The sequence below is a fragment of the Sus scrofa genome, chromosome 14, assembly GCF_000003025.6.
Source record: "Sus scrofa isolate TJ Tabasco breed Duroc chromosome 14, Sscrofa11.1, whole genome shotgun sequence".
Classification (NCBI taxonomy): domain Eukaryota; kingdom Metazoa; phylum Chordata; class Mammalia; order Artiodactyla; family Suidae; genus Sus; species Sus scrofa.
Window position 1 is genome coordinate 35,013,503 of NC_010456.5, and position 23,986 is coordinate 35,037,488.

Consider the following 23,986-nt stretch of genomic DNA (forward strand, 5'->3'; position numbering starts at 1 on the left):
AGGCAGCCTCGTACTTGTAATTGAGGGCCATCCCCCTGGCAACAGCAAGGACCATGATGTGAGTCACCAGCTGGAATCATCTCAGTAAGTGCCCCTGAGTCAGTGAGGCGAAATGGCCCTGTATTTCCGTAGACCAAGGGCTCCCACTGCCACCTCCAGTGTAGATCATTTCCACTTCTCAGGTAGGGGGTGTATGGTTAGGGTTGGGGTTCCAACAGTGTCCTGACCCTCTCTGGGGAGTGGGCTAAGGGGTCCTTTGGGGGAAAGCACTTTGGAACAGCAGTTAAGAGTGTGGGCGCTAGAGCCAACTTGGGACAGATCCCAGCTTTACACTTGATATTTGGGTGACGTTGTGCAAGCTGCCTACCTCTCTGTGCCTCTGTCTCCTCATCTGTAAAATGGAGATGCTAAGACTACCTACTCTGTAGAATCCTTGAAGGGTTAAACATTACTATACTCGTACAAAGCTTAGCAGGGCACCTGTCTCGTCAACAAAGGTGAGCTACTTTCATTATTGTTAGATAAACACAGGAATAGCAAATTCCTGAGGCTCCCACTGCTAAGAAATATGGGCCTAACCAGGATTGTGGAAATAAGGTAAAATCACCATATCCCTGGTATCGGGAGTATGGAACAAATTAAACTTTGGGAGAAGGTAAATTGGCATTGTCTGTCAAAGTCTGAGGTGTGCATTCCTTGGACTGCCAATATCACTTTTAAGGATTTATATGCAGAAATATTTACACAGGGCACAGGGGTCTGCGTGTGAGGATTTCACGACAACGGTGAAAAGTTTGGACTCAACCCAAATGCCCATCAGGTGGAGAGTGTTTGAATACACTGTAGTTTATCTGTGTAACCAAATACTCAGCCACCCTTAAAAACAATGGAGTAGCTCTTTGTAGATACCCTGACATGGAAAGATATCCATATTGTCTTCTAAGTGCAAAATAAATAAGTGATTTGCAAAGTGTTTGGTATAATAATTCTATTTATTGTAAAATAATTTTATATGCTTGTATATGTACAAAAATGTCTACAATTCTTCACAGCAGGTGTTCTTTCTAAGAAGAGAAATTGTATTCCATGCACTTCTGTAATGTATATAATAGGAAGGGACACATACCAGTTTTATAATTGAACAATAACAATAAAATGCAGTGTTGGAATGGAAAACTAAATGGGACCTCCAAAAGGACAGTCAGACCTTCCTCCTGACTTGGGTGGTCTTGGGAAAATTCCCCCAAGATGACAGGTGTCTGTTCTGTTCATACAAGGCCCTGGTCACCTGTCATACTCTAGACTGTGAGTCTCTGTCGATGGGACAGGGAACTTTAGCTCTGGTTTCTTGCCAGATGTTGAGTTTTCTGAAGACTATCCAAGCTAATGCCTGGGCATAACAATGTCCCTGGCATTGGTTGATCTAGAACATTCCTTTTGAAAAGAGGTTGTTCAGTTAGGCTTTCGGCTCACTTGTTAACCTCAGGACACATGAAGGACACCCACAGGCTTGGTGAGATTGTGCTCTGCTGGTTGGATGGACCTCCTTGTTCTCCGCCACACCCCTTCAGAATCCTGGGGCCATGTCAGACATGGCACAGTGTAGGGTGGGGTCAAGAGAGCCACGTGTGCAACCAGATTTGCCCCTTCCTACCTCTGTGGCTTTGAGGGCGGCACTGACTCTGTGTCAGTCTGTTTCTCTTCTGTAAAATAGGTCTAACATGCAAGGTTGTATGACATTTGCTGTAGGAAGGTACGTGAAGGGACTTTGTAAGGGACTGTTGGGTGGGTTACAGGGACTGGTGCTCAAACACCTTTCTTTGGAGCAACCTAGTGCTACGTTTAGTGTCTATCTCCTCCATCAGAATGCCACCTCCATGAGACTAGGAAACATGTTGGCTTTATCCACCTCTACACCCAAAGCCCAGCAGAGTACCTGCTGCCAAAGGCACTAATTGTTTGTTGAATGAATGAATGCATGATCACATAACATGAGGTTCATGCACTGCCTAGACCCACATTTCCCCCCCCCCTTAATCTGTCTTCAGGCCTTCAGACTGAAGTCATTCATTCATTTCCTTAGTGGATATTTTCTGAGCATCTACCACGAACCAGGTACTGTACAAGGCACAGGTATGGAGCAAGGCACAAACCAGACATGCCCTGTATAAGTTTGTCGTTGCTGCTGTAGCAAATTGCCACAAGGTTATTGGCTTAAAGCAGTAGAGATTTATTATCACAGTTGTGGAGGTCAGAAGTCCAAATCAAGGTGTCTGAAGAGCCAGCTTCTTCTAGAAGTTCCAGCAAAGAATCCACTTCCCTGCCTTTTCCCAGCTCCTCATGGCTGCCCGCATTCCTTTGCACATGGCCCTGTATCACTCCAACCTCTGTTTCTATTATCAGTTCTTCTCTTATTTTCTCTCTGATTCTGATCCTCCTGCCTCCCTCTAATAAGGACCCTGGTGATTATACCCAGGTTCACCCAGGGAATCCAGGATAATCTCTGCCTCTTAAGGTCCTTCTCTTAATCACATTGGCAGAGTCCCTTCTGTCATGTGAGGTTACATATTCACAGGTTCCAGGGATGAGGAGTTGGAGGTCCTGGGGATGGGGATGGGGGTTAGGGCATTATTCTGCCCATCATGGCCTCTGTTCCCATGGAATTTATGGCCTTGTGGGAGAGACAGGTGTTAGCCAAGCAAAATATATGTGAAAATAGGATTATAAGTTGTGACAAGGGCTCGGAAAGGAAAGAACAGTGCTAGGAGTGAATTCAAGAAGAGAACAGGTTTAGGTTGAAGGGTCAGAGGCAGCTGAATTCCAAAGACAGGGGTGGGAAGAGTTGTCCACCCAGAGAGAGGGGAGCAGGTGCAATGGCCCTGCCGTGGGGAAGAGTTGGGAAAAAAATGTCCCAGTGGCTAGAGTGCCATAAACAAGGCACCCGGCAAGGCTCAGAGCTGCAGGACTGAGGCCTGGCAGGGCCTCACAGGGTGTGGCAGGAATTAAGAGGTTTTTTTTTTTTTTTTTTAGTTGCCATATTCCTTTTTTTCTTATACTTTTTAAAGTTATAGTTTATTTATGATGTTGTACCGATTTCTGCTCTACAGCAAAATGACCCAGTCATACATAAATATACATTCCGTTTCTATATTATCTTCCATCATTAGATTTTATTTAAAATGCACTGGAAGGCCGCTGAAAGGCTTAGGCAGGGGATGGTTTGATCTTCCCTCCTCCTTCTAGATCCTTCCTTTCAGATGACCATGAAGGCTAACTCTCTGGGGAGCCCATAAGGAGGGAAAAGGGGCTTCAGAGTGGAAGGGCCTTCAAAAGGATCTGCTTGTCCCTCTGACTCTGGTCATCTGCAGCCTCCCAGTACCCAGGTCCTCTTTGATGCCAGGCAGCCAGGAGCTGCTCGGCTTCGCTAGCTGCCCCTTGGAGCCGCTTCTCGCCTGTCCGTCATCAGCAATAAGGACAGGGAGAGCTCACGGTGCCCTTTCTCTCCTCCTCTGGCCAAGACTCCCTCTCAGCCACCAGGAACAAGCTGTGCTCAGGCACATGGAGGGTCCAGGCAGGGGTTGGCTCTGGGTAGGAAGGCATTTGCACCTGTCCCTTCTCAGAGCCCTGCTTACTCTCCATCACTCAGTCCCTCCTCTTAAAAGAACATTTAACTGCCAGCTAACCTTTTCTGTAGACACCTAATCCCCAGTCCAGTTGGGGAGGAAAGAGATCAGCTGAGTCTCTTGAGAATCCCAGGGGTGGTTTTGCTTTTTAAATTTTAACCCTTTGTTGACGAACACATCTGCACACAGTGAAGAAACCTAAGTTATCCAGTGCAAGAAAGGTCCCTGACCTTTGGGTCGGATTTCTTTCCAAACTTTATTCTGCAACTCTGAATGAATTGTTTCCCAGCTCGGACATGTCATTTTCTGGAATCAGAAATGCATCTCTTTGGATTCCACCCGTCTGAGATATTTGGGGACTGCTGTGGTAAAAGACTTGTAAATCAACAAACACGAGTGGTTCATCACTGTGTGCAAGGCACCAAACCAGGTGCTTGAGATACTGAGATGCTGAGACTTGCTGTCCATCCCGGGGGAGCTTCTAAATCTGTCCCCACCTCTGGGGCAGCTAATGACTTAGCTCTTAGAGACTATCTGATTGTCTACTAATTAGAAAGCATTCTTGTCTGTTAATTAAGAGAGCTTAGAAAGATACTGGCTTAGTCATCGCAGTAAATCCTGCTTCTGTTCTTACACTCATTCATTGCTCAGCCCTATCAAGGGGAAATTGTAATTATTCCCATTTTATACATCTGGAAACTGAGACTTGGTGAGCGGTGCCCAAGCTTTTACAAGCAACCAAAGAGAGAACAAGGATTCAGCCCTACAAGATCAGCCTCTAGATCCTGGGCTTGGAGCCACTGTATTAATTCTTGGGGAGCCAGCTCCCAGTTAGAGCTTGTCCTTGAATGAACAGAATTGTTTCCAGAAGTACATTCACCAACTTAGACTCATATCTGACCCCATACCTGCCTTTACTTGAGGATACAAAGCTCTGTGTGACCTGTCCCCCCTTCCCTAACACCCCTTGTGCCCTGTGATTCAGGCCCCCAACCCTCACTGGAATAGTGGTAACGTTGGAAAGCTTGGGGATGTATGGGAAGCTGGCCTCCAGGGAGTGGACTGGAAGTAAAATGACTCGTAGAAGAATGAGCAGTGAATTTGAAGAAGCTTCTTTGATATGATTTTCCCTCTAAATATGGACATTAATTCACATGTTTGGTAGGCAGAATAATGCCCCCCCCAAAAGAGGACCAGGTTCTAATTCTGGGTTCTGTGAATATGTTATTTTATTTTTATTTTATTTATTTATTTTTTTGCTGTTTCTTGAGCTGCTCCTGCGGCACATGGAGGTTCCCAGGCTAGGGGTCAAATTGGAGCTGTAGCCTCCGGCCTATGCCAGAGCCACAGCAACGTGGGATCCGAGCCACGACTGCAACCTACACCACAGCTCACGGCAACGCCGGATTGTTAACCCACTGAGCAAGGGCAGGGACCGAACCTGCAACCTCATGGTTCCTAGTCGGATTCGTTAACCACTGCGCCACATCGGGAACTCCAAACATCATGTGCTGAATGTGTTATTTTATATGGCAGGAGGAATTTTGCAACCATTACTAAATGAAGGATCCTGAGGGGGAACAATTACCCTGGATTATTTGGATAGACTCAATGCAATCATGAGGATCCTTTTAAGAGGCAGGCAAGAAGGTCAAAGACAGTAGAAGACGATGTTAGGAAAGAAGCAGAGTGGGGTGATGGGACTGTGAGCAGGGTGAGCTCTACAGATGGAAAAGGCAAGGAACAGATTCTCCTTTGGAGCTTCCAGAAAGCACCAGCCTTGCCAACGCTTTCATTTAGCTCCTTATGACTGTTTTCAGGCTGCTGACTTCCAGAACTCTAAGAGGACAAATGTGTGTTGTTTTAAGTCATCCAGTTTATGGTAATTTGTTACAGCAGCAACAAGAAAACTGATACAATGCTCAATGCAGAACACTTGAAAAGCATAGGAAACACATAAAGGACTTTTCCCAGTTTATTGAGATAGTTGACATAGAATCTTGCATAAATTTAAGGTGTACAACATAAGGATTTTATGTATATATATCTCTCTCAAAATTATTACCGCAGTTTAGTTAATATCCATTACCTCACATAGTTATAAATTTTTTTCCTTGTGATGAGAACTTTTAAGATCTACTCTCCAGGAGTTTCTGCTATGGCACAGTGGCTTAAGAATCTGGCTGTAGTGCTTGGGTCGCTGTGGAGGTGCAGGTTTAATCCCCGGCCTGATGCAGTGGGTTAAAGGATCCAGTGTTGCCACAGCTGTGGCCAGATTCAGTCCCAGGCCTGGGAACTTACATATGCCATGGGTGTGGCCATAAAAACAAACAAGTAAGATCTACTCTCTAAGCAACTTTCAAACTTACAATAAAGGACAAGGTAGTGTTAACTACAGTCATCCTACATTATGTCCCCAGGACTTATTTGTCTTACAACTAGAAATGTTTACCTTTTGACCACCTTCACCCAAGTCTTCTATCTCCATCACCCACTTCTGGCAATCACAAATCTGATCTGTGTTTCTGTGAGTTTGATTTTTTTTGGATTCTGCATATAAGTGAGATCACACTATTTGTTTTCTTCTGTCTTCTGTTTTCTTCTTATTTCACTTATCACAATACCCTCTAGGTCCATCCACATTGTCACAGATGCAGAATTTCAGTCTTTATTATGGCTGAGTAGTGTGTGTGTGTGTGTGTGTGTGTGTGTGTGTGTGTGCGCGCGCACATTTTCTTTATCCAGTCATCTTGATGGGTACTTGGGTTGTTTCCATGCCTTGGCTATTGTAAGTAATGCTGCAGTGAATATGGGGGAACAGATATCTCTTTGGGATAGTGATTTCATTTCCTTAACTTTATACCCAGAAGTGGAATTGCTGAATCATATGGAATTCTATCTTTAATTTTTTGAGGAACCCTCATACTGTTCTGCATAGTAGCTGTGCCAATTTACATTCCTACTAATGGTGCACAAGGGTTCCTTTTTCTTTACTTCTTCACCAACACTTGTTGCTTCTTGTCTTTTTGATAGTAGACATCCTAACAAGTGTGAGGTGATATCTTACTGTGCTCATAAAGGATTTTTTTAAGCTGCTGTCATCACTCTGTCAGAAGGGAGAAAATTAATGTGTTAAATTATGGCTTTAGAGGTTTTTTCTTTATGTGTATGTGTCCTTATGCACTAAGCAAAGATGGGATTGCAGTCAGCTTGACTCTCCTAGGTGGGGTGTTCTGTTTTCAAGGAGTGTCAGTGGGAGGGTTGGCTTGAATGTTTCTGGCTTCTTTACTCATGTGCACAGTCCCTTGGAATTCTGAAGTGTCTGCAGAAGTCAAGGGCGGGCAGAGAACCCACATGGTGGCTGCAGGAGCCCCAGCTGTTTCATGAAGGGTCAGCTCCAGGGTGGTACTCACTGTGGTGTTTTCTTTCTTTTGCAAGCGTCCCACTACTACAAATACAGGCAGCAGTTCATTTTCCCAGGTGAGTTTGTGTTCCTTCCAAGCAAGCCTGCCAAGGTGCGGGACTGCTGAAAGCGAGTGTTGCTGGGGTGGACGAGCTCATGGAGGATGGGGTGGAATCACCAGACCACAGGCTAGCAACCAGCTATGGAGGCGGAGAAGGAAAGGGGGGAGGTCCAAGGGCACAATGAACCGACAAGGTCCCAAAGCGTAGTGAAAAGGGGAGGATGGCCGAGGGTGAAGAGGGGTCCAGAACCACAGGGCAGGGGAGAGATGGTCAGAGCAGCTCAAGTTGGGCCCTGGGAGGCATGAATCCCAAAGAGTACTCAGGAGTGAGGAGCATCCAGAGATGGTACCTCGACAGATGCTTCAGACCAGAGGCTTGGTGGCTCTGGCAGGCTCCTAGGTGACACTGGGGAATTTTGTGCAGGATGTCATCTAGACCACAGGTGCATCTGACTGGTAAAGTTTAAGTGCAAGTGGCTGGGGAAGGGAGAGAGGGAATTGGTCAGCCTCAGGGACTTGAGGTCTGGTGAGAAGTTCCTGACTGCCAGCATCTCCCAGGAATCGGGCTTTGGGGGGTGGTTGTGGACCTCACATTTGCCTCTGACTGTCTAATCTTTGGCTCTCAGATGTGGTGCCGGTGCCGGAGACGCCAACCCGGGCGCCCCAGGTCATCCTGCATCCAGTGACCTCGAATCCAATGTAAGTGGCACAGAGACCTTCCCCTGCTCTGCCCCTTCGGTTTGCTCAGGAACCCTGTCATTTCTTTTCCTCTCCCTGGAATTGATGGGGTGGGAGGCAGGGTCGGGGGTATAAGGGGGCCATAGAGACAAAGGAGTAACTCAGGCAAAGAGAGAGTGTGACAGCCCAGGCAGAGAGAGAGGAGCAGTGCTGGCCCCCACAAGTCGGTTCTACCCTGGGTTCCTGGACCTGGCGACCAGGTGTGATTTCCAGATGCTGAACCATTTCCTTCAGAACCCCAGACTCTCCTGTGATTGAAAAGCTAATTTTTCCCAGTCATATCTAGAGCTTAATGAAAGGACAGTTATTCTACATCATTATCCCTCTTTTAAAAAGTATAGTTTAGGTTAAAAAAAAAGTATAATTTGGGTTTATACTAGGAATCAGCAGCTTACAGCCTATGGGACAAATCCAACTTGCTACCTGTATTTATAAATAAAGTTTTACTGAAACACAGCCACACCCATTTGTTTACAACATGCTATCTACAGCAGCTTTCAGACTATAACAGTAGAGATGAATAGTTGCAGCAGAGACTGTGTGGTCTGCAAAGTCTAAAATATCTATTCTCTGGCCCCTTACAGAACAAGTTTTCCAATCCCTAGTTTATAGCATTATAAAAATAAAGTAAGCTAATGTGGGGAAATGTGGACTATGCTGTTAAAAAAAGAAAAAGACAGAAAAAAAACCCACTTATAATTGCACCACTTTTAGATGTGTGCTCCTTCTATGCATGTGTTACTTACTTGTGATCCATGCTGTATGCCGTCTCTATCCTGCTTTGATAACCCTTAATGCTATAACATCACATTTTTCATATTATTCTGGACTCTTCATCCACATTGGTTTTAATGTCTGTAAAATATCATATCATTGTGGAATAATTTCCTTAACCACTTCCCTATTGCTAGGTCTTACATCTTCTCATAGTTCATTGCTTTAACTGTAAACAGTGCTGTAATGAACATCTCCGTGTGTGACGTCTTCAGCATCCTTAGGCTATAGACCCTTTTTGCAGGTGGTCTGTTGTTTCTGCAGCACACCTGAAATCACCCTCCTCAACTTGCCTTCTTTGGTAGTAACTCAAGTCTGCGGCTTGCTAGGGATGTAATTTTGATTTGACTGCTTTCCCAACTCACGTTTTTGCCTACTTGGTTTTTCTTCTGGCTCCCCTAGCTGCTCCATCCTTTCTAATCCATGTTATAGACTGTGTTAAAGACCGAAATGGTACATCTCTGAAATCAAAGGAACAGCAATTTGCCAGGGGATATTGTGCTGACATCTCGCCCTGGATCGTTTCTCTGCTGCACATAAACCAATTCCACAGTTTGTGCAAGATGAACTCTAGCTTATTAACTGAGAGTCAGGGAGTGCCAGTGAAAAACAGAGTCAATAAGTGCCTGCGATCTGCTTAAATGTGCGTGCAGTGATGGGAACTGACTCTTTGCAGAAGGGAAATAATTTAATAGTGCGGCCGCTGTAGTCACGCCTTGATGCAAACAGAGGGCAGTCCATCTTTTTGGGTGTGAGGAGGGACTCCAGCTGTATTGTTCCACCCCAATCTCCCACAGGGCATCAAGTTCCCAGCATATCAGTGGTTTCTGTCTTCCCAAGCTGTACTAGAAAGTATTGGTTAATATGATGACAAATGCTACTTCTCTCTCCTTCTTTAAGTTCTTATAATCTTTCAGACTCCCTCCAGCAAGTGGATTGATTGACTCTGTCTGCAGGGTCAGCAGCTTCCTGGGTGAGGTCTGAGGGTTGTGATGGGGGAGCCCCCCCAAATGAGGAGATAGGTGGGGGGAATCCACTAAACTTCCACTGGGGAAATAGGAAGGGGGTGTGGTAGCCAGTGTGATGCCTTCCGCCCACCAGTGCCAGCTTACCGTGAGCACATACACATCCTCTACTCTAGAACCCACTCCCTGCCAGATTCTTTAACAACACAGCAGCCCCACATTTCTGTCACATCCCATGTGCTCCAGTACGCCCACACATCCCCAGTACATCCCCAATGACACCGTCAACAGCAGCACCCCCCTCAGCTTCCCCAGTGTGTACACTCAACCCACGTGCACGTAGACAACCCCTGCACAGAATGCATCCCATAATACCCACACAGTCCTCGATTCTTAGCCTCACATCATGCCCCAGCTCCCAGAAAAAGCACGTTCCGCTACTCAGAACACAACTGCAGCTCAGGAGCTCATGAATGCATGAGACACACACACACACACACACACACACACACACACACACACACACGCCATTGTCTTCCAGTCCAGTCCTATCTCCCTTCCTCCCCGTCATTCTCATCCCACACACCTCTGTTGAATGTAATTGGCAAGGTCCAACTCAAAACACCGTGAACTTTCCAAGATATCCAGTAACCCTCTGTCCTGTGAATTTCCATCACCTTCCATTGATTCAATTCATACCTAACTTTCGACCTTGTCACTTGTAGCCTTTCTGCACACCAGTAGTAGTATAAATATTCCTTCAATTCAGGAGCCATGTCAGCTTCAACTTTGTATTCCTTGCAGTGTCTGGCACTGTTCCTGGCACATAATTCTGTTCGAATGAATGGATGGATGAGTGAGTGAACGAGCGAACAAATGAACACTAGGATCCTTCCCAAAGATTCAGAACTGTAGTGATCTGATTAATTCTTTCCTAGGGAACACCTAAAGCTCTGAGTACCCTGCCACCTGTGGCATTTAAGCCAGTTTATAAGGAAGCTGCTAGATTGATGGAAACGAAAGCAACAAAGAAAACCAAGCCCTGAGCAGACCAGAAAATCTATTTAAAATGATGTCCTTGCACACTGTTCCTTGGTGGCGAGGTTATGGGTTATTTTAGACACACACATTGAAGTAAAATTGGAGAGAAAGGCTTGATGGTGAAGACTTCTCATTTTAAGGCATTTCACATGTGAATCAAGTCAATACATAGACCCACATTTTCACCTGAGGGTCACATTTATTTTTCTTTCTTTAAAGCTTGGAAGGAAATCCATTACTTCAAATTGAAGTGGAGCCAACATCAGAGGTGAGAACGGACAGCTGTGAAGCACCTTGGCAAAGGCAGTTGCTGTCTTTAATGACGCAGAGGGCGGGCTGTGGGTGCAGGGGCCCTGTTTGCTGGATGTTCTAACTCCAGGACGACTAACGAGCCGTGGGGAGGGGCCCCTCCCGGCACCCAGCCTAATGGGCCGTTATATGGCGTGCATCACGGAAAAGCTAGTTGTGCGGAAGTTGGCAAGTGATTTGCATTCTTAGTTGAAAATTCAGCTCAGGGCTGGGTGAGTACCCAGGGGGATGCGCCCCACTGCTTTCCAAAGAAGACATGGGAGGAGGAGATGGAGCCTCAGGAACATGGGTGTGGTGGGGTGTTGAGAATGTTCTGGGGCTTCTTCCCACCTGCCAGAGCTGCTGGAGGAGCCAGGACACCTGAATGGAAGGGAATGGAGTCAGGGTTTACAGAGAAAATACTGTCCTTTTCTGGAACTATTGCGGTAGTTGGAAAACGATCCTGAAAAATAGTTATCTTTCCTGTGTCCTTTCCCCCGAGTGTGCTGCTGGGGACAGCTTGCTCAGGTTTGGGGTCAGACAGACCTACACATAGACGAGCAGTCACCTTCTCAGACCGTCTCGTCAGGCTCCGAGCCCCTGAAGATCCTGCCTGGCTTAGACCCCTGGCTTCTTCCCTATTTCAGCAAAAGAACGCAAGAGGCAGGGCCCCCCAGCCCCAGGCACCCCCAGGCACCCTGCTGAGATGGCAGGTTCCTAGACCCTGAGTGTCTTTTGTGGTGGTCACGTCCGAGTGAACCCGAGTCATGTGGGCATGCAGGATCAAAATGCAGAGTCCTGGCCCTGGCCTGTTGTTCTGATTCAGAAAAGCTGGGTGGGGCCTAGGAAGCTGCATTTTCTCAGCCATCCCAGAGGATGTTTCACACAGGTGGTCAGGTCTGTGCAAAGAACTCGATAAATCTCCGCCTCATGGAAAAGCTCGCCCCGCTTCACGGGGGCAGATGTCATTAGCCTTCCTTTATGATGAGGAAAGGAAGGCTCAGAGAAGCGAAGTGATTTGCTCAAGGTCACACAGCCACCAGATTCCAGCTCATTTGGTCCGACCGTTAAGATCATTCTGTCAGCCTCTCATTCTTGTATCCCCAGCCCTCTAGCTACACAGGAACCCCAGGCCTCTGGCCAGAATGAGTAGCTCTGACATCTCCCTGTTTCTGCCTCATCAATTCCAAATTCCTGAGAAAGCCAAGGCCCTCCATGTTGAGAATTGCCATGTGGTATATGCAGGTGTGGGATGTACTCGTATGTCAGCCTGTCGTCTTTCTTGCTCCCACGTAAATAACCAGGCAAGTTGAAACATCATGATAAGAAGTTCCTGTTGTGGCTCAGCAGGTTAGGAACCCGACTAGTATCCATGAGGATGTGGGTTCCATCCCTGGCCTCGCTCAGTGAGTTAAGGATCTGGCATTGCCGTGAGCTGCGGTAAAGGTCAAGGATGCAGCTTGGATCTGGCATTGCCATGGCTGTGGTAATAGTTGGCAGCTAAGGCTCCAATTTGACCCCTAGCCTGGCAACTTCATATGTCACGGGTGCAGCCCTAAAAATAAAAAAGACAAAAAAAATTTTTTTAGAAAAACCCATCATGATAGAATAGGAGGGCCTCGGATATTAGGAGTTGAGAGACTTGAACCGTAACCCTAGCTCTGTCCAGCTGCCCAACCTAGCGTGAGGCACTTCCCATGGCGACTGGCCGTCCCCATTGCCCCGTGTCCCAAGTGTGGGACTTTCAGTGCCCCAACCAGCAAAGTCTGAGGGAAGCAGCATGGGCAGGCCCCCAGCCATTCTCCTCTCTGAGCCTCAGCCTCCCCTTAGCACAGGAGAGAGGGATTGCCATCACTCCCATTCAGCTCCTTCACTGTAGTGGATTCTAGACAAGAGGCACCTGGGCAGATAGGTGCGTATGCACCAGCTGAAAAGGCACAGTGGGGCTCAGCGGGAGCTGGTGAGAAGGTGGGGCAGTGGCAGGAACTGACCCCTCTTCCTCTCTGGCCACAGAACGAAGAGGGCCATGATGAAGCCGAGGAGTCGGAGGATGACTTTGAGGAGATGAACCTGTCCCTCCTCTCGGCCCGGAGCTTCCCACGCAAGGCCAGCCAGACCAGCATCTTCCTGCAGGAGTGGGACATCCCCTTCGAGCAGCTGGAGATCGGCGAGCTCATTGGAAAGGGCCGCTTCGGGCAGGTGTATCACGGCCGCTGGCACGGTGAGGTGGCCATCCGGCTGATTGACATCGAGAGGGATAATGAAGAGCAGCTGAAGGCCTTCAAGCGGGAGGTCATGGCCTACAGGCAGACACGGCACGAGAACGTGGTGCTCTTCATGGGTGCCTGCATGAGCCCGCCCCACCTGGCCATCATCACCAGGTCAGTCCCACCCGGGCTCCCAGCCCAAGGATCTCCCGAAGCCCTGCTTCTGGCAGAGTTGAGAAATGGCAGTTCTGGTAGATTCAGCATTCTGGTGAACAAAGAGCCTCTGGCTTTATCAATCACAGTTTATATATATATTTTTTTCTTTCTCTGGCCATATCCACAACATATGGAAGTTCCCAGGATACGGGTCAAATCAGAGCTGCATCTGCAGGCATATGCCACAGCCACAGCAGTGCAGGATCCAAGTTGTGTCCGTGCCCTATGCTAAAGCTTGTGGTAGCAACACTGGATCCCTAACCCACTGAGTGAGGCCAGGGCTTGAACCCGCATCCTCACAGGGACAATGCCATATCCTTAACCTGCTGAGCCACGGTGGGAATTCCACAACTTAAATGGTTTTAAAATTTGGGATTCCAGGAGTTCCCTTGTGGCACAGCAGGCTAAGGATTGGATGTTGTCAGTGCAGCAGCTGGAGTCTCTGCTGTGATGTAGGTTCAGACCCTGGCCTGGGATCTCCACATGCAGTGGGCATGGCCAAAAAACAAACAAACAAACAGCACAAAAGATTTAAGAATCAAGAAATGCTATTTTATTTTTTTTGGTCTTTTGTCTCTTTAGGGCCGCACCTTTGGCATGTGGAAGTTCCCAGGCTAGGGGTTGAATCAGAGCTGCAGCTGCCAGCCTACACCACAGCCACAGCAATGCAGGTTCAGAGCCATGTCTGTGACCTACACCACAGCTCAGGGCAACGCCAGATCCTTAACACACTGAGCGAGGCCAGGGATGGAAATTGTGTCCTCATGGATGCTAGTCAGATTCGTTTCTGCTGAGCCACAATGGGAACTCCCAGAAAATACTATTAATGCTAGCTTTGGCAGCATAATGCCTTGGAGCAAGCACCATGTGCGACGTCAGAAAAGTTGGTTCTGAACCGCCCCCCTGCCCCGTGCTTCTTATTTATGAACAGCATCTCTGAGATTCACTTTCTCCAAAAGGGCTCAATATTTTTGGCTTTGCGGGCTGTACAGTGTCTACAGCAACTGCTCAACTCTGCCACTGTCTAGTGAAACTCAGACAAGATGCAAATGGGTCTATGTGGCTGTGTACCAATAAAACTTTATTCACACAACCAGGTGATGGGCTGGGTTTGGCCCACAGACCCTAGTTTGTTGGCTCCTGGACTTACATTCTGATGACTTATTCTGGCTTTCATTAAAACAGAAGAGCTCATTTGTAGGGCTCTGTCATTGTTTTTTAAATATCCAGGACCCATGGTCTGTAGCTGCACAAAAAGGGTAGTTAACAGAGAATGGACATTAAAAAAATGTCAACTGATAAGAACTTTCTTGGACCTGCTCTCTCTAACCTCACCCAGTAATGTAAGCACTGGAAAAAAGAGCTTTGGTTTCCATTGAACAGTTATGGAACAATCCTTTGGTGTGTTTTTAAACTCTGGCCTTTGCTTCCCTGTTGCACTAGGACTGGCCACAACAGCACTGTCCGTAGTCTGGCCTGTGATGCCAGGGGTCAGTGAGGAGCCTATTCTTATTCTCAACCCGGGCATTCAGCTCCCAGATACACAGCCTGGCATCTTGGCAGGTACTGTAGTGGGAGCTATGGGCTCAGGAAAGAGCTGGTATGTCTTTGATCTGTTCCCTTTTGACCCATAGAAAATCCTCTTTGAGTCCATTTATTAGACCTTGGTGATCGGTGTGTTATTGTCTGTCACCATCAATTATGCAGTTGGTGGGTTGACTGAACCCATGTGTCAAATGGTAAGTGCTTGCAAAGGATGGGAGATCTGGGGATGGCCCTTCAACTCTCCTTAAACCAGGGTGAAAATTGGTGGTTCTCAGCTCTACACAGGACTGGAAGTGGCTCTCAAATAATCAGCCCAGATCCTATTCAGGACTGTTCTGATTAGGCGAGTGTATCAGTAAGCTTTTGGTGAGTAACAAACTATCCCCAAACTTCATAGTTTCTCTCTAGCCTGCCAACAGTTCTTCTGAGCTAAGCCAAGTTCATTACCCTGGGTTCTTGGATGTGCCTTTCATTCCTCAACAGGCTAGCTTGGGATCATCCCCATGGTGGTCTCTGGGTTCCAAGTGCAGCAAGGCAGCAAGAGGTCAAGCCCTGATGGACAAGTGCCTTTCACATCGCTGTATTACATTGGCTTATGTCCATTGGCCAAAGCAGGTCACGTGGCAAGCTCCATCGAAAGCTGGACAATAGACTCCACCTCTGGATGGAGGATTTGCAGTGCCATGTTGTAAGGATGTGATGCAGGGAGATGGACAGTCTGTGGCAGTTTTTACAACCTCCCACTGCAAGCAAGACCCTTAGCTCCCTTTTCTTTTCCCTTTCTAGTATGTATCGTCTATATTAGCAGGCTGTCAACAGCCCTTCACTTAGGGTGCACACAACTGTTTGAAGGGTGGTCTTCCCCCCACCACTGGCCTTCTGCCTATGATGCCCACCAGTCTGTTACCCCAGCTTTCCTTCTGGTCAGCTCCTCACCCTCTGGCATGCTAACCCCTATTTTTCAAATCCCCAAATTAAAAATTTGAATTCTATCATCTCTTCTCCCTGGCCTGGCCCATCTAAGGACCTCCCGGCCTCTGACTTATTCAGGGGTATCAGTGGAACCCCACTACCCAAACCTCCCTCCCCACTTTCCAAAGGCTGGCTAATTGGAAATGGATGGATTCAGTTAGCAACCATCCTTGAAAAAAGAGTGGTCATTATGAAAATGTGTCACTCCCCCTGCAAGCCAGCTGCATTGGCGGCCCCTTTTCTATTATATACAAAATTCTGAGTCCCCCTCCCCAAGCACCATAACTGCCTGCAGATTTCACAAATAGCACTGCCTTTTCCTGGCACCGTGATAAAGACTCCACAGCTTTGGGACATGTAATTGGTCTCTGAAGTGTTTTGGTATTTTGTTTGAAGAAGCCAGATGAGCCCCAAAGAAGTGGCACTTATCCCATATTATCATGTCATTATATATTTGTCTTAGGGAGGGGTTGGGTGCCCTCCTCTCTCCCATTCAGCACCAGCCACTTGTTGGCCACCCAGGTTTCTTATCTGAACGTTCAGTTTGAAACCAAATATTTGAGTAATTTGATTAATCACTCGCATTCGTGCAATTGGCTGGCAAAGGTTGATGGTTGGATGGTAGCCAACCAAATGGAACGGTTTCTGGACCCTAGATTTATTTTACAGGGAACATAAGACCAGATAATTACCTGGCATATTCCGGATAAATTCACAATGGCATGTTCTAGCCAATTACTTAGTAATTATCATTGAAGTTAACAAGTATTTCTAAGATTAGCTTCCCCATAATGTGATGTGTATGGCCCTTGGGGAATGAGTAATAACCAACTAGTTACCCAATTGCTAGATCCACAAATGCAATTAGCAGCAAGATTGCTAAATCATTTCATGATTGGGTCATTATGAGACTATTGCACAGCTATCGACAGTCTGCACAATCGCTCATTTTTTAAAACTCCGGATGGAATTTGAAAGCCAATAAAGAGAGAGTTGAATGAAAAGCATCTCTTGCCCTTCTGCCTTGCAGCAGAGTTCCTTAGACCTCAGTTTCCCCATCTGTGAAATGAGGAGGTAGAAACAGATGTTTGTTGCAGGGTCCTTCCAACTCTAGCAAAATTCTTTGGTCCTCTGTGAATGGGCAGTTTCAGAAGCAGCCTGGAACAGCTCTGGAGCAGTGCTTCCCAAAATATGGTCCACCAGCACCTTCTGCATCAGAGCCACCAAAGGGAGGAAGGTGGTAAATGCAGACTCCTAGGTGCTACCTCCATTAGCTTCCTAGGGCTGTTGGGACAAATTGCCACAAACTTCATGCCTCATGATGCCACACATTCATTCTCTTATAGTTCTGGATGTCAGAAGTCTGGTGTAGGTCTCTCTAGGCTAAATGAAGGCAGGGCTGAAGTCAGAAGTCTGGTGTAGGTCTCTCTAGGCTAAATGAAGGCAGGGCTGCTTTCTTCTCTGGAGGCTCTTGAGGAGAATCTGTTTCCTCACCTTTCCCAGCTCCTAGAGCTGCATCCCTCAAAGTCCTTGGCTTGTGGCCCCTTCCTCCATCTTCAAAGCCAGCATCACGGCATCTTCCATCATCACTGGTTGCATCTCCATCTTATAAAGACTCTTGTGATGACATGTGCAACCCACCCAGATGATCCAAGATCATCTCCAGTTTCAAGATGCTCATGCACACTGTGGTCTGTGGAGTGACTGGCCAACAGGGACCTGCTGTAGAGCACAGGGAATGCTACTTAATATTCTGTGATGCTTTTCCAGGAAAAGAATCTGGAAAAGAATGGATATGTGTACCTGGATAACTGAATCACTTCGCTGTACAGCAGAAATGATCACAATATTGTAAATCAACTCTACTTCAATACAACTTTAAAAAATGAAAACACAACAGAAATCAAGATGCTAAACTTAATGACATCTGCAAAGTCCCTATTGCCATATAAAGTAACAGTCACAGTTTCTATCAATTAGGAGCTGAATATTTTTAGGGGCCATTTTTCGGTCTACCACATTACCCTCAATCTGTGAATCAAGTCTCTTTGTCTGTCAGTGAAGCCTTTTCAACCAGGCTTCCCAACCCATTCTAATACAACAAATATTTGGGAACCCTTCCCTAGAGAATATCACCATGGAGTACTATGATGTGCCCAGCATTGATGCCAGATGTGTCCTGCTAGCACAAAGGGAAATGGAAACAGGGAAGTTTTCCCAGGAAAATAGACGAGGCAGAATTACAAAGTATTGGGATCTCAATGGAGAAAATTTGTTATTTATCTGGTGACAGGCGTATGGGCCAACCAACCTTAGTTCGGTGCCGTGGAGACAAAGACAAAGCAAAACCCTGAAGTTGATGTCTCCAAGAAGGCTTCCCTGGAGGAGCCTGATCCTGCTGAACCCATCCCAGCCGTAGTACAGCTGCGGAAACTGAGACCAGGAGAGGAGAGAGGGCCAGGACAGGAGCACAGATCTCCATCATGGGTACACCTATTCCTCTGACAGCTTGAAAACCCCATCATTCAGTGCTTCCTCATCCATCCATCCATCCACCCACCCAACAGATATTTAGTAAACACTGACTAAATGCCAGGCTTTTGCTGGTTGCTAGGGGACTGTGGTGAGCAAGTCAGACATGGACCCAGTTCAGAGTGCTGTCATTTTAGCAGGGGAGACAGAGCAGTACTATAGACATAATGAGATAAGTAGGTCCCAGGGTTTTGAAGGAAAAAAAGAAGAGATATACTATAGAAGGATTGGGTGTTGGGGCTATTTTAAGGGTGTGGGGGTCCAGGCAACATCTCTGAAGAAGGGATATTTGAGCAGGGACCTGAATGCTAGGAGGCAGCTTTGCAAACGTGGGGGCAGGACATACCCAGCAGAGGAAACCGCAGATGCAAAGGTCTGGGGATAGAAATGAGCCGGGAGGGTTTGAGGACCAGAAAGAAGACTGTGGTCCAGAGCATGGTGGGTGAGGGTAAGAAGGTAGACAATGAAGGTAGAAGTTGGCAGGAGCCAGGCTGGGGAGAGGAGGGGCTCTCAAGCTTGGGGGTGGAGAGGTGCTTTTAAAGGAATACCATACCTACCCCAGTCTCTCAACCGGGTGCTGTGACATTTGGGGCTGGATTCTTCATTTATGGGCCCATCCTGAACTTTGTAGGATGTTTACGGCTTTCCTGCGCCCAGCCTACTAGACACCAGTAGTACCAGGTCTCTAGCTGTGATCACCAGAAGGTCTTCAGGTATTGCCAGGTCCCCTGGGGCAAAGTTACCCCAGTTAAGAACTATTGCCCTAGTGTCTTTAACTTAATTAGTCTGGATGGGGCTCGGACCTCAGTACCAAACCCACCCACACGACTCTCTCTGGCAGCTCTGTTGTAGGACCTAAAAGCCTGATGAGAGGTCTGGATTTTATGTGAAGGGCTGCAGGCAGGGGCAGCATCTCATGCCTTTGAGGGCAAAAATAGGGAAATTTCCAAAATGAAGGCCCAAGAGGAGTATTTTGACAGCTGCAGAGGCAACAACACTTTTAGGAAGTGTCCATTTATCTGCCTTAACTTCCCAACATGATCAAAGAGCTGATGGCTTCAGCAGCCTCAGCCTCCTCTCCTCCAGCCCAGCCCCCTGGTCTGTGCTGTGAAGACCACCCTACTGAGGTTGCTGTTTTCACAGTGGACAAGGGCCTGCACCAGTGGAGGGGAAGCTGCAGTTCCACCCTTGTCGCCACCAAGGATGAGGCTCGGGAGGGAGAAGCTGCGTCATTCTTCCAGAAAAGTTGATGGTGATGTTCCCATTTCCTCCTCAGCATCTGTTCCACCTCCCTCAGGCCAGGAGGACATGGCAAAGACTGTGGTTCTGGCACATGCTTCCTTTTCATGCAGCTGAAGGGGGCACAGCTGATCCTCATTGTTGAAACTATTTCCCTCATGTTGAAACTATTTCCCTGATTGAGGGGCATTTATTTAATGTCAGTAAATGCAGACCCCTCCCTAAATAACCCCCCACAAGCAACAGATTCCATCAGCCTTCAGCAAGTGCTTCATTTCAGGCCAGGTGACAGTCAGTCTCCCGATTATCACTGTGTGCCCATTTAATGGATGGGAAAACTGAGGTCGATGATTGGCTCTAGATTATCACTGTGCGCATTTTACAGATGGGAAAACTGAGCCCAATGAGTCCAAAGGAGCCCTGCCTAGGTCATAGAACACAGATAAAAACTGGCAGAATCTGGAATTGAGTGAATGTCCATCTGAACATTAGTCTAGCATGTTCCTTCTTTGCTGGGGCTGCCTTGGCCTGGTGGAGGGGGCTGGGCTCAAATTGTGAGCAATAGCCTATTGGGGGAGTTGGCCACCTTGAATTTTATCCAAATCAGCTGGAGCACTTGGTAACATACAAGGTCCAGGCCCCATCTCATGCCAACAAGGCAAGGCCCTGACATTTTTATTAGGTTCTAGAGGATTTGGTAACCACAGTTGAGTACCACTCTCTTACTAAACTGAGTTTCATTTTTTTAGAGCTTTAATTCTCTATTTATGTGTTTCTGAAATGCCCTGTAAATTCCAGTGGGGCCAGTGCACAAGTGTGGTGCTGTCTCTCTCTCTCAAACACACACCCACACCTTCCATATACACCCTAAGTGATACACCAACTCTCTCCTTTTCTCTGTCATTTTTGTCCTCTCTCCCACACACCCTCTCTCATTCATACAAACACATGCTTTCTTATCCTCTTTCCCTGCAAAAGACTCATTTAATTAATATAGCAGCTCACAAAGGTTGGGGAGCCCAGAAATTCCTACCCCTCAAATGATTATCTAGAATCCCCAAGTTCTTTAAATCCATGTTTCATAGCGTGGACCTCTGACTAGCATCACCTGCACCCCTAATGAGCATCACCTGGGAACTTGTTAAAAATGCAAATGATTGTCCCCTCCCCACCAATCAGAGGTTAGGGGAGTGGGCCCAACTATTAGTGGTTTAAGAAGCCTCCCCAGAAGGTTCTGATGTGCGCTCAAGCTCTGACCGCTGCTTTGAAGAAACCTGTTTCTGTTTCCTATGCTGAGTGGGCAGAAATTCTACTGCCTAGAGCTTCCTGCAGAACCCGAAACCTCCTTGCCCCTCACTCAATGATCCTTCCAGGTGCCACTAAGAGGTAAGCTGCTGAGTCCAAAATGAGTAAGGCTCTAGAATGTCCCAGTGTGAGAACCCACAGGGGCCTGAGAGTCATCTCTTTAGCTTCAGTGCTCATGTGAGTTCAGTAAGGTGCCTTCACATTTACTGGCCCCGGCTGAGTGCCAGCTTGCACGCTGGGCGCTCAGAACATGGTTCCTAGGGTTTATGCAAAGACTTTATTTGCTAGTAGTAAAGACAGACAATAACAAGTTAAACAATTAAGAGAATTAAAGTATTGTGTTAAGTGCTCTGAAAACCACAAAGGGGGGCTGATCAGGGTGACTGGTGTGCTACTTGAAGAGGGGCTCAGAAGAGGTGTCTTGGGGAGGGGGTGACACTTGAGCTGAGACCTAATGATGATGAGGAGAGGCAAAGAAAGTAGTCTGGGTAGGGGTACGGCAGATGCAAAGGCCCTGAGGTTGTTACAGAACCACATTTGGGTCCTCTTGCCTGTGCACAATTAATATACTGACACCAGGTTATGGTGAAGGAAGGTACAGTGTGTTTTGCAGGGCACCAGGCAAGGACTGTGGCCCAACTCTCTGATGGCTCTCAGGGAACCATTTCTAAAGACAGGTGACAGCGGGGGCTTCTGGCATGCATGATCAGCCTAGGGACGTTCTTCTGATTGGTTGGTGGAGAGGTCATCGGCAGTCCTCGTCTCAACCTTCTGGTTCCAACCAGTCTGGGGTCTAGTGCTTGTGGGCAGGATACAGTTAACTTCCTCCACCTGGTGGGAGTTTTAGTTGCGAGGCAAAACAGCTCAAAGGATTTGGCTCAGAATATTACCTGCAGCGCTTGCGGAGAAACTAAAGGTCTTTGACTTGTTTAATGGCTCAACTATTATTAATTTGTTTTGCTTGACTGTTTTCCTTTGTTTTTGCATTTTCTCACTCTCCAATTAAATATGTTCTTTGAAACTCAGGGAAGGCCTAGGAGGCTGAAGTTTTCCTTAAGCCAGAGGCAAGGGGAGGATGTTGGGGGGGGTCTGTCTTGGGAAAGCCTCATAGGGTCCTACTCAGTTACAAGCCCCCTTTTCTTTGATACCCCTCAATCTTGAGGGGGAACAGATACAGGACAAGAAAAGGAATGAAGTCTTGTATAGAGAGGTCAATCATGAACTTAGTTTTAGGGGATTCAGTTTCAAGGTGGGAATGAGGTGGGCACTTTGAGGACTGCCAGCCAGTGCAGTGATGGCAGGGTGGGAGGAAAAGGGGCTGCAGGGCCTCAGAAGGGCAGGTAAAGCCATGGAGTTTAAACCTTACGCACAGGGAAGCCAGAGAAAGCTTTTAAACAGGAGCTGCTCCCACCGCTCTGGGAGTTTCCTGATGGCCTGGCTGCCGCCTCCTTGGACACTGGGCTGGTTGTGTCAAATGTGTCAGAACTCATTTGCTTGAGAGCAGTGATGCCATCGACCAAGCCCAGCCCTGAAGGACACAAGCAGAGGAAAGGGGGCTCTGGGGTGTCCAGGCCGTCAGCCTGGTGTTTCTGCCGCGTGGAACTCCCAGAAAGATGCTGAATGGTTGCTCTGCATTTGGGAACAAACACAGTGAACCTCCCTGAGATGCTTTTGTGGGGATGGGAGTAGGAGGGATCCAGACATGAGGGGCTTGGGCTGTGTACCTCAGGAATGAGAGGAAAGGAAGGACAGCTTTTCTTCACTGTTCTCAGGAAGGTTTCCTCATTTTGTGCATGTCCTCCATCCCCTCACTGGGTGCCCAGGGTTCAAGAAGGGCCCAAGAATGGGCTCTTATCTAACATTCAGGAATGAATTGTGCAAGGAGACACATGTGCTGACAAAGCGAGAGACTTTAGTGGGAAGGGGCACCCGGACCAAGAGCAGGAGGGTGAAGGAACCCAGGAGAACAGCTCTGCCCCGTGGCTCGCAGCCTCTGGTTTTATGGCAATGGGGTTAGTTTCCATGTTGTCTCTGGCCAGTCATCTTGCTCAGCCCATACTTGGTCTGGTCCAGGGTCCTTCCTGGTGGTGCCCACATCTCTCTGCCAAGATGGATTCCAGCACAAAGGATCCTGGGAAGTTGGTCATCTCCTCCCTCCTATTGGCCCCTCCCCAGGTCCTCCTGGTTAGTCTTCAGGGCAGCACCACGTTCCTTAGCAGGGCCTCCTGTTGTGAGACAGTTCATGCACGTGCCTATTACTGTGCCTGGCCAAGGTGGGCTGTTTCAGTCAGTGGTCCCCTAACACAAGTGCAGCTCTGCAGTCGTGTTTCTCATCTTGACTGTATTACCCACATGCACGTGACATCCAGCCAGTACCCGTCTCCGGAGGATGAGGTCGTAATGAAATCCCACGGGGCCTCATTTGCACAGCATTTTAAACCTGGTAAATATTGGGAGCTACTTAATACGTTATTTATTTCCAACTCCAAATCAGCTCCTGTTTTTTATGCCTTCAAATATAATAGCGCCAAGCTGCTATGTTTGACCAGAGGACCTTCTTCTGCTAAGACGGTAATGTGGTGCCGGAATGAGGTCTCTACTTACTTTCTCTGTAACTCTGTCCTTAGGGGCTTTCTGATTTTCTTTTTTCTTCAGGCCAGTTGGATTGTCCTATATATATCATATAAGAGTTGGGGGCCTGAGCACATGAAGATTCCATTCTGCCCCCCACCCCCAGTCATCAAGTGGAATAGGCTTCCTTTTATGTTTCAAAAAGCTGAATTGCTTTCCCGTTATAAAGCACAGCTGAAAAGGTTTTTGTCTGTGGCTGTCTTTAATTGTGCTGGAATGTAAAACACCCCGGGACTTTTGTGAAGGAAGCGCTATAAATGTACTACATTATTATTATTATTATTAGCATCATCTTATGTATATTATACATTCCTGTTAGTAAATTATCATGTGACCAGGAGAGGACTTGTGTGGGTGAAGAGTATGCCAATGGCCACCACTTTTCTCGAATTTCAAAGATTCTACATTGGCACGGGTGACATCTGCCATCACTTAACTTTTGCGTC

The 23,986-nt window shown here is 47.3% G+C and overlaps 1 protein-coding gene and 1 long non-coding RNA gene across 6 annotated transcripts in view; both read left to right on the top strand.

Annotated features, from left to right (window-relative positions):
- Window positions 1–23,986, top strand: part of KSR2 (kinase suppressor of ras 2) — a 414,659-nt gene that overhangs the window by 338,154 nt on the left and 52,519 nt on the right. For all 4 annotated transcript variants that reach the window (XM_005657319.3, XM_021073978.1, XM_021073979.1 and 1 more), the window contains 4 exons: window positions 7,062–7,103; window positions 7,714–7,786; window positions 10,825–10,873; window positions 12,907–13,274. In XM_005657319.3, the coding sequence (XP_005657376.2) occupies window positions 7,062–7,103; window positions 7,714–7,786; window positions 10,825–10,873; window positions 12,907–13,274 (532 nt within the window). The remainder of the gene's footprint in view (window positions 1–7,061; window positions 7,104–7,713; window positions 7,787–10,824; window positions 10,874–12,906; window positions 13,275–23,986) is intronic.
- LOC110256852 overlaps window positions 14,028–23,986 on the top strand; it is a 28,411-nt gene continuing 18,452 nt past the window's right edge. For both annotated transcript variants that reach the window (XR_002338904.1, XR_002338903.1), the window contains exon 1: window positions 14,028–20,990. This is a non-coding gene — a long non-coding RNA (uncharacterized LOC110256852). The remainder of the gene's footprint in view (window positions 20,991–23,986) is intronic.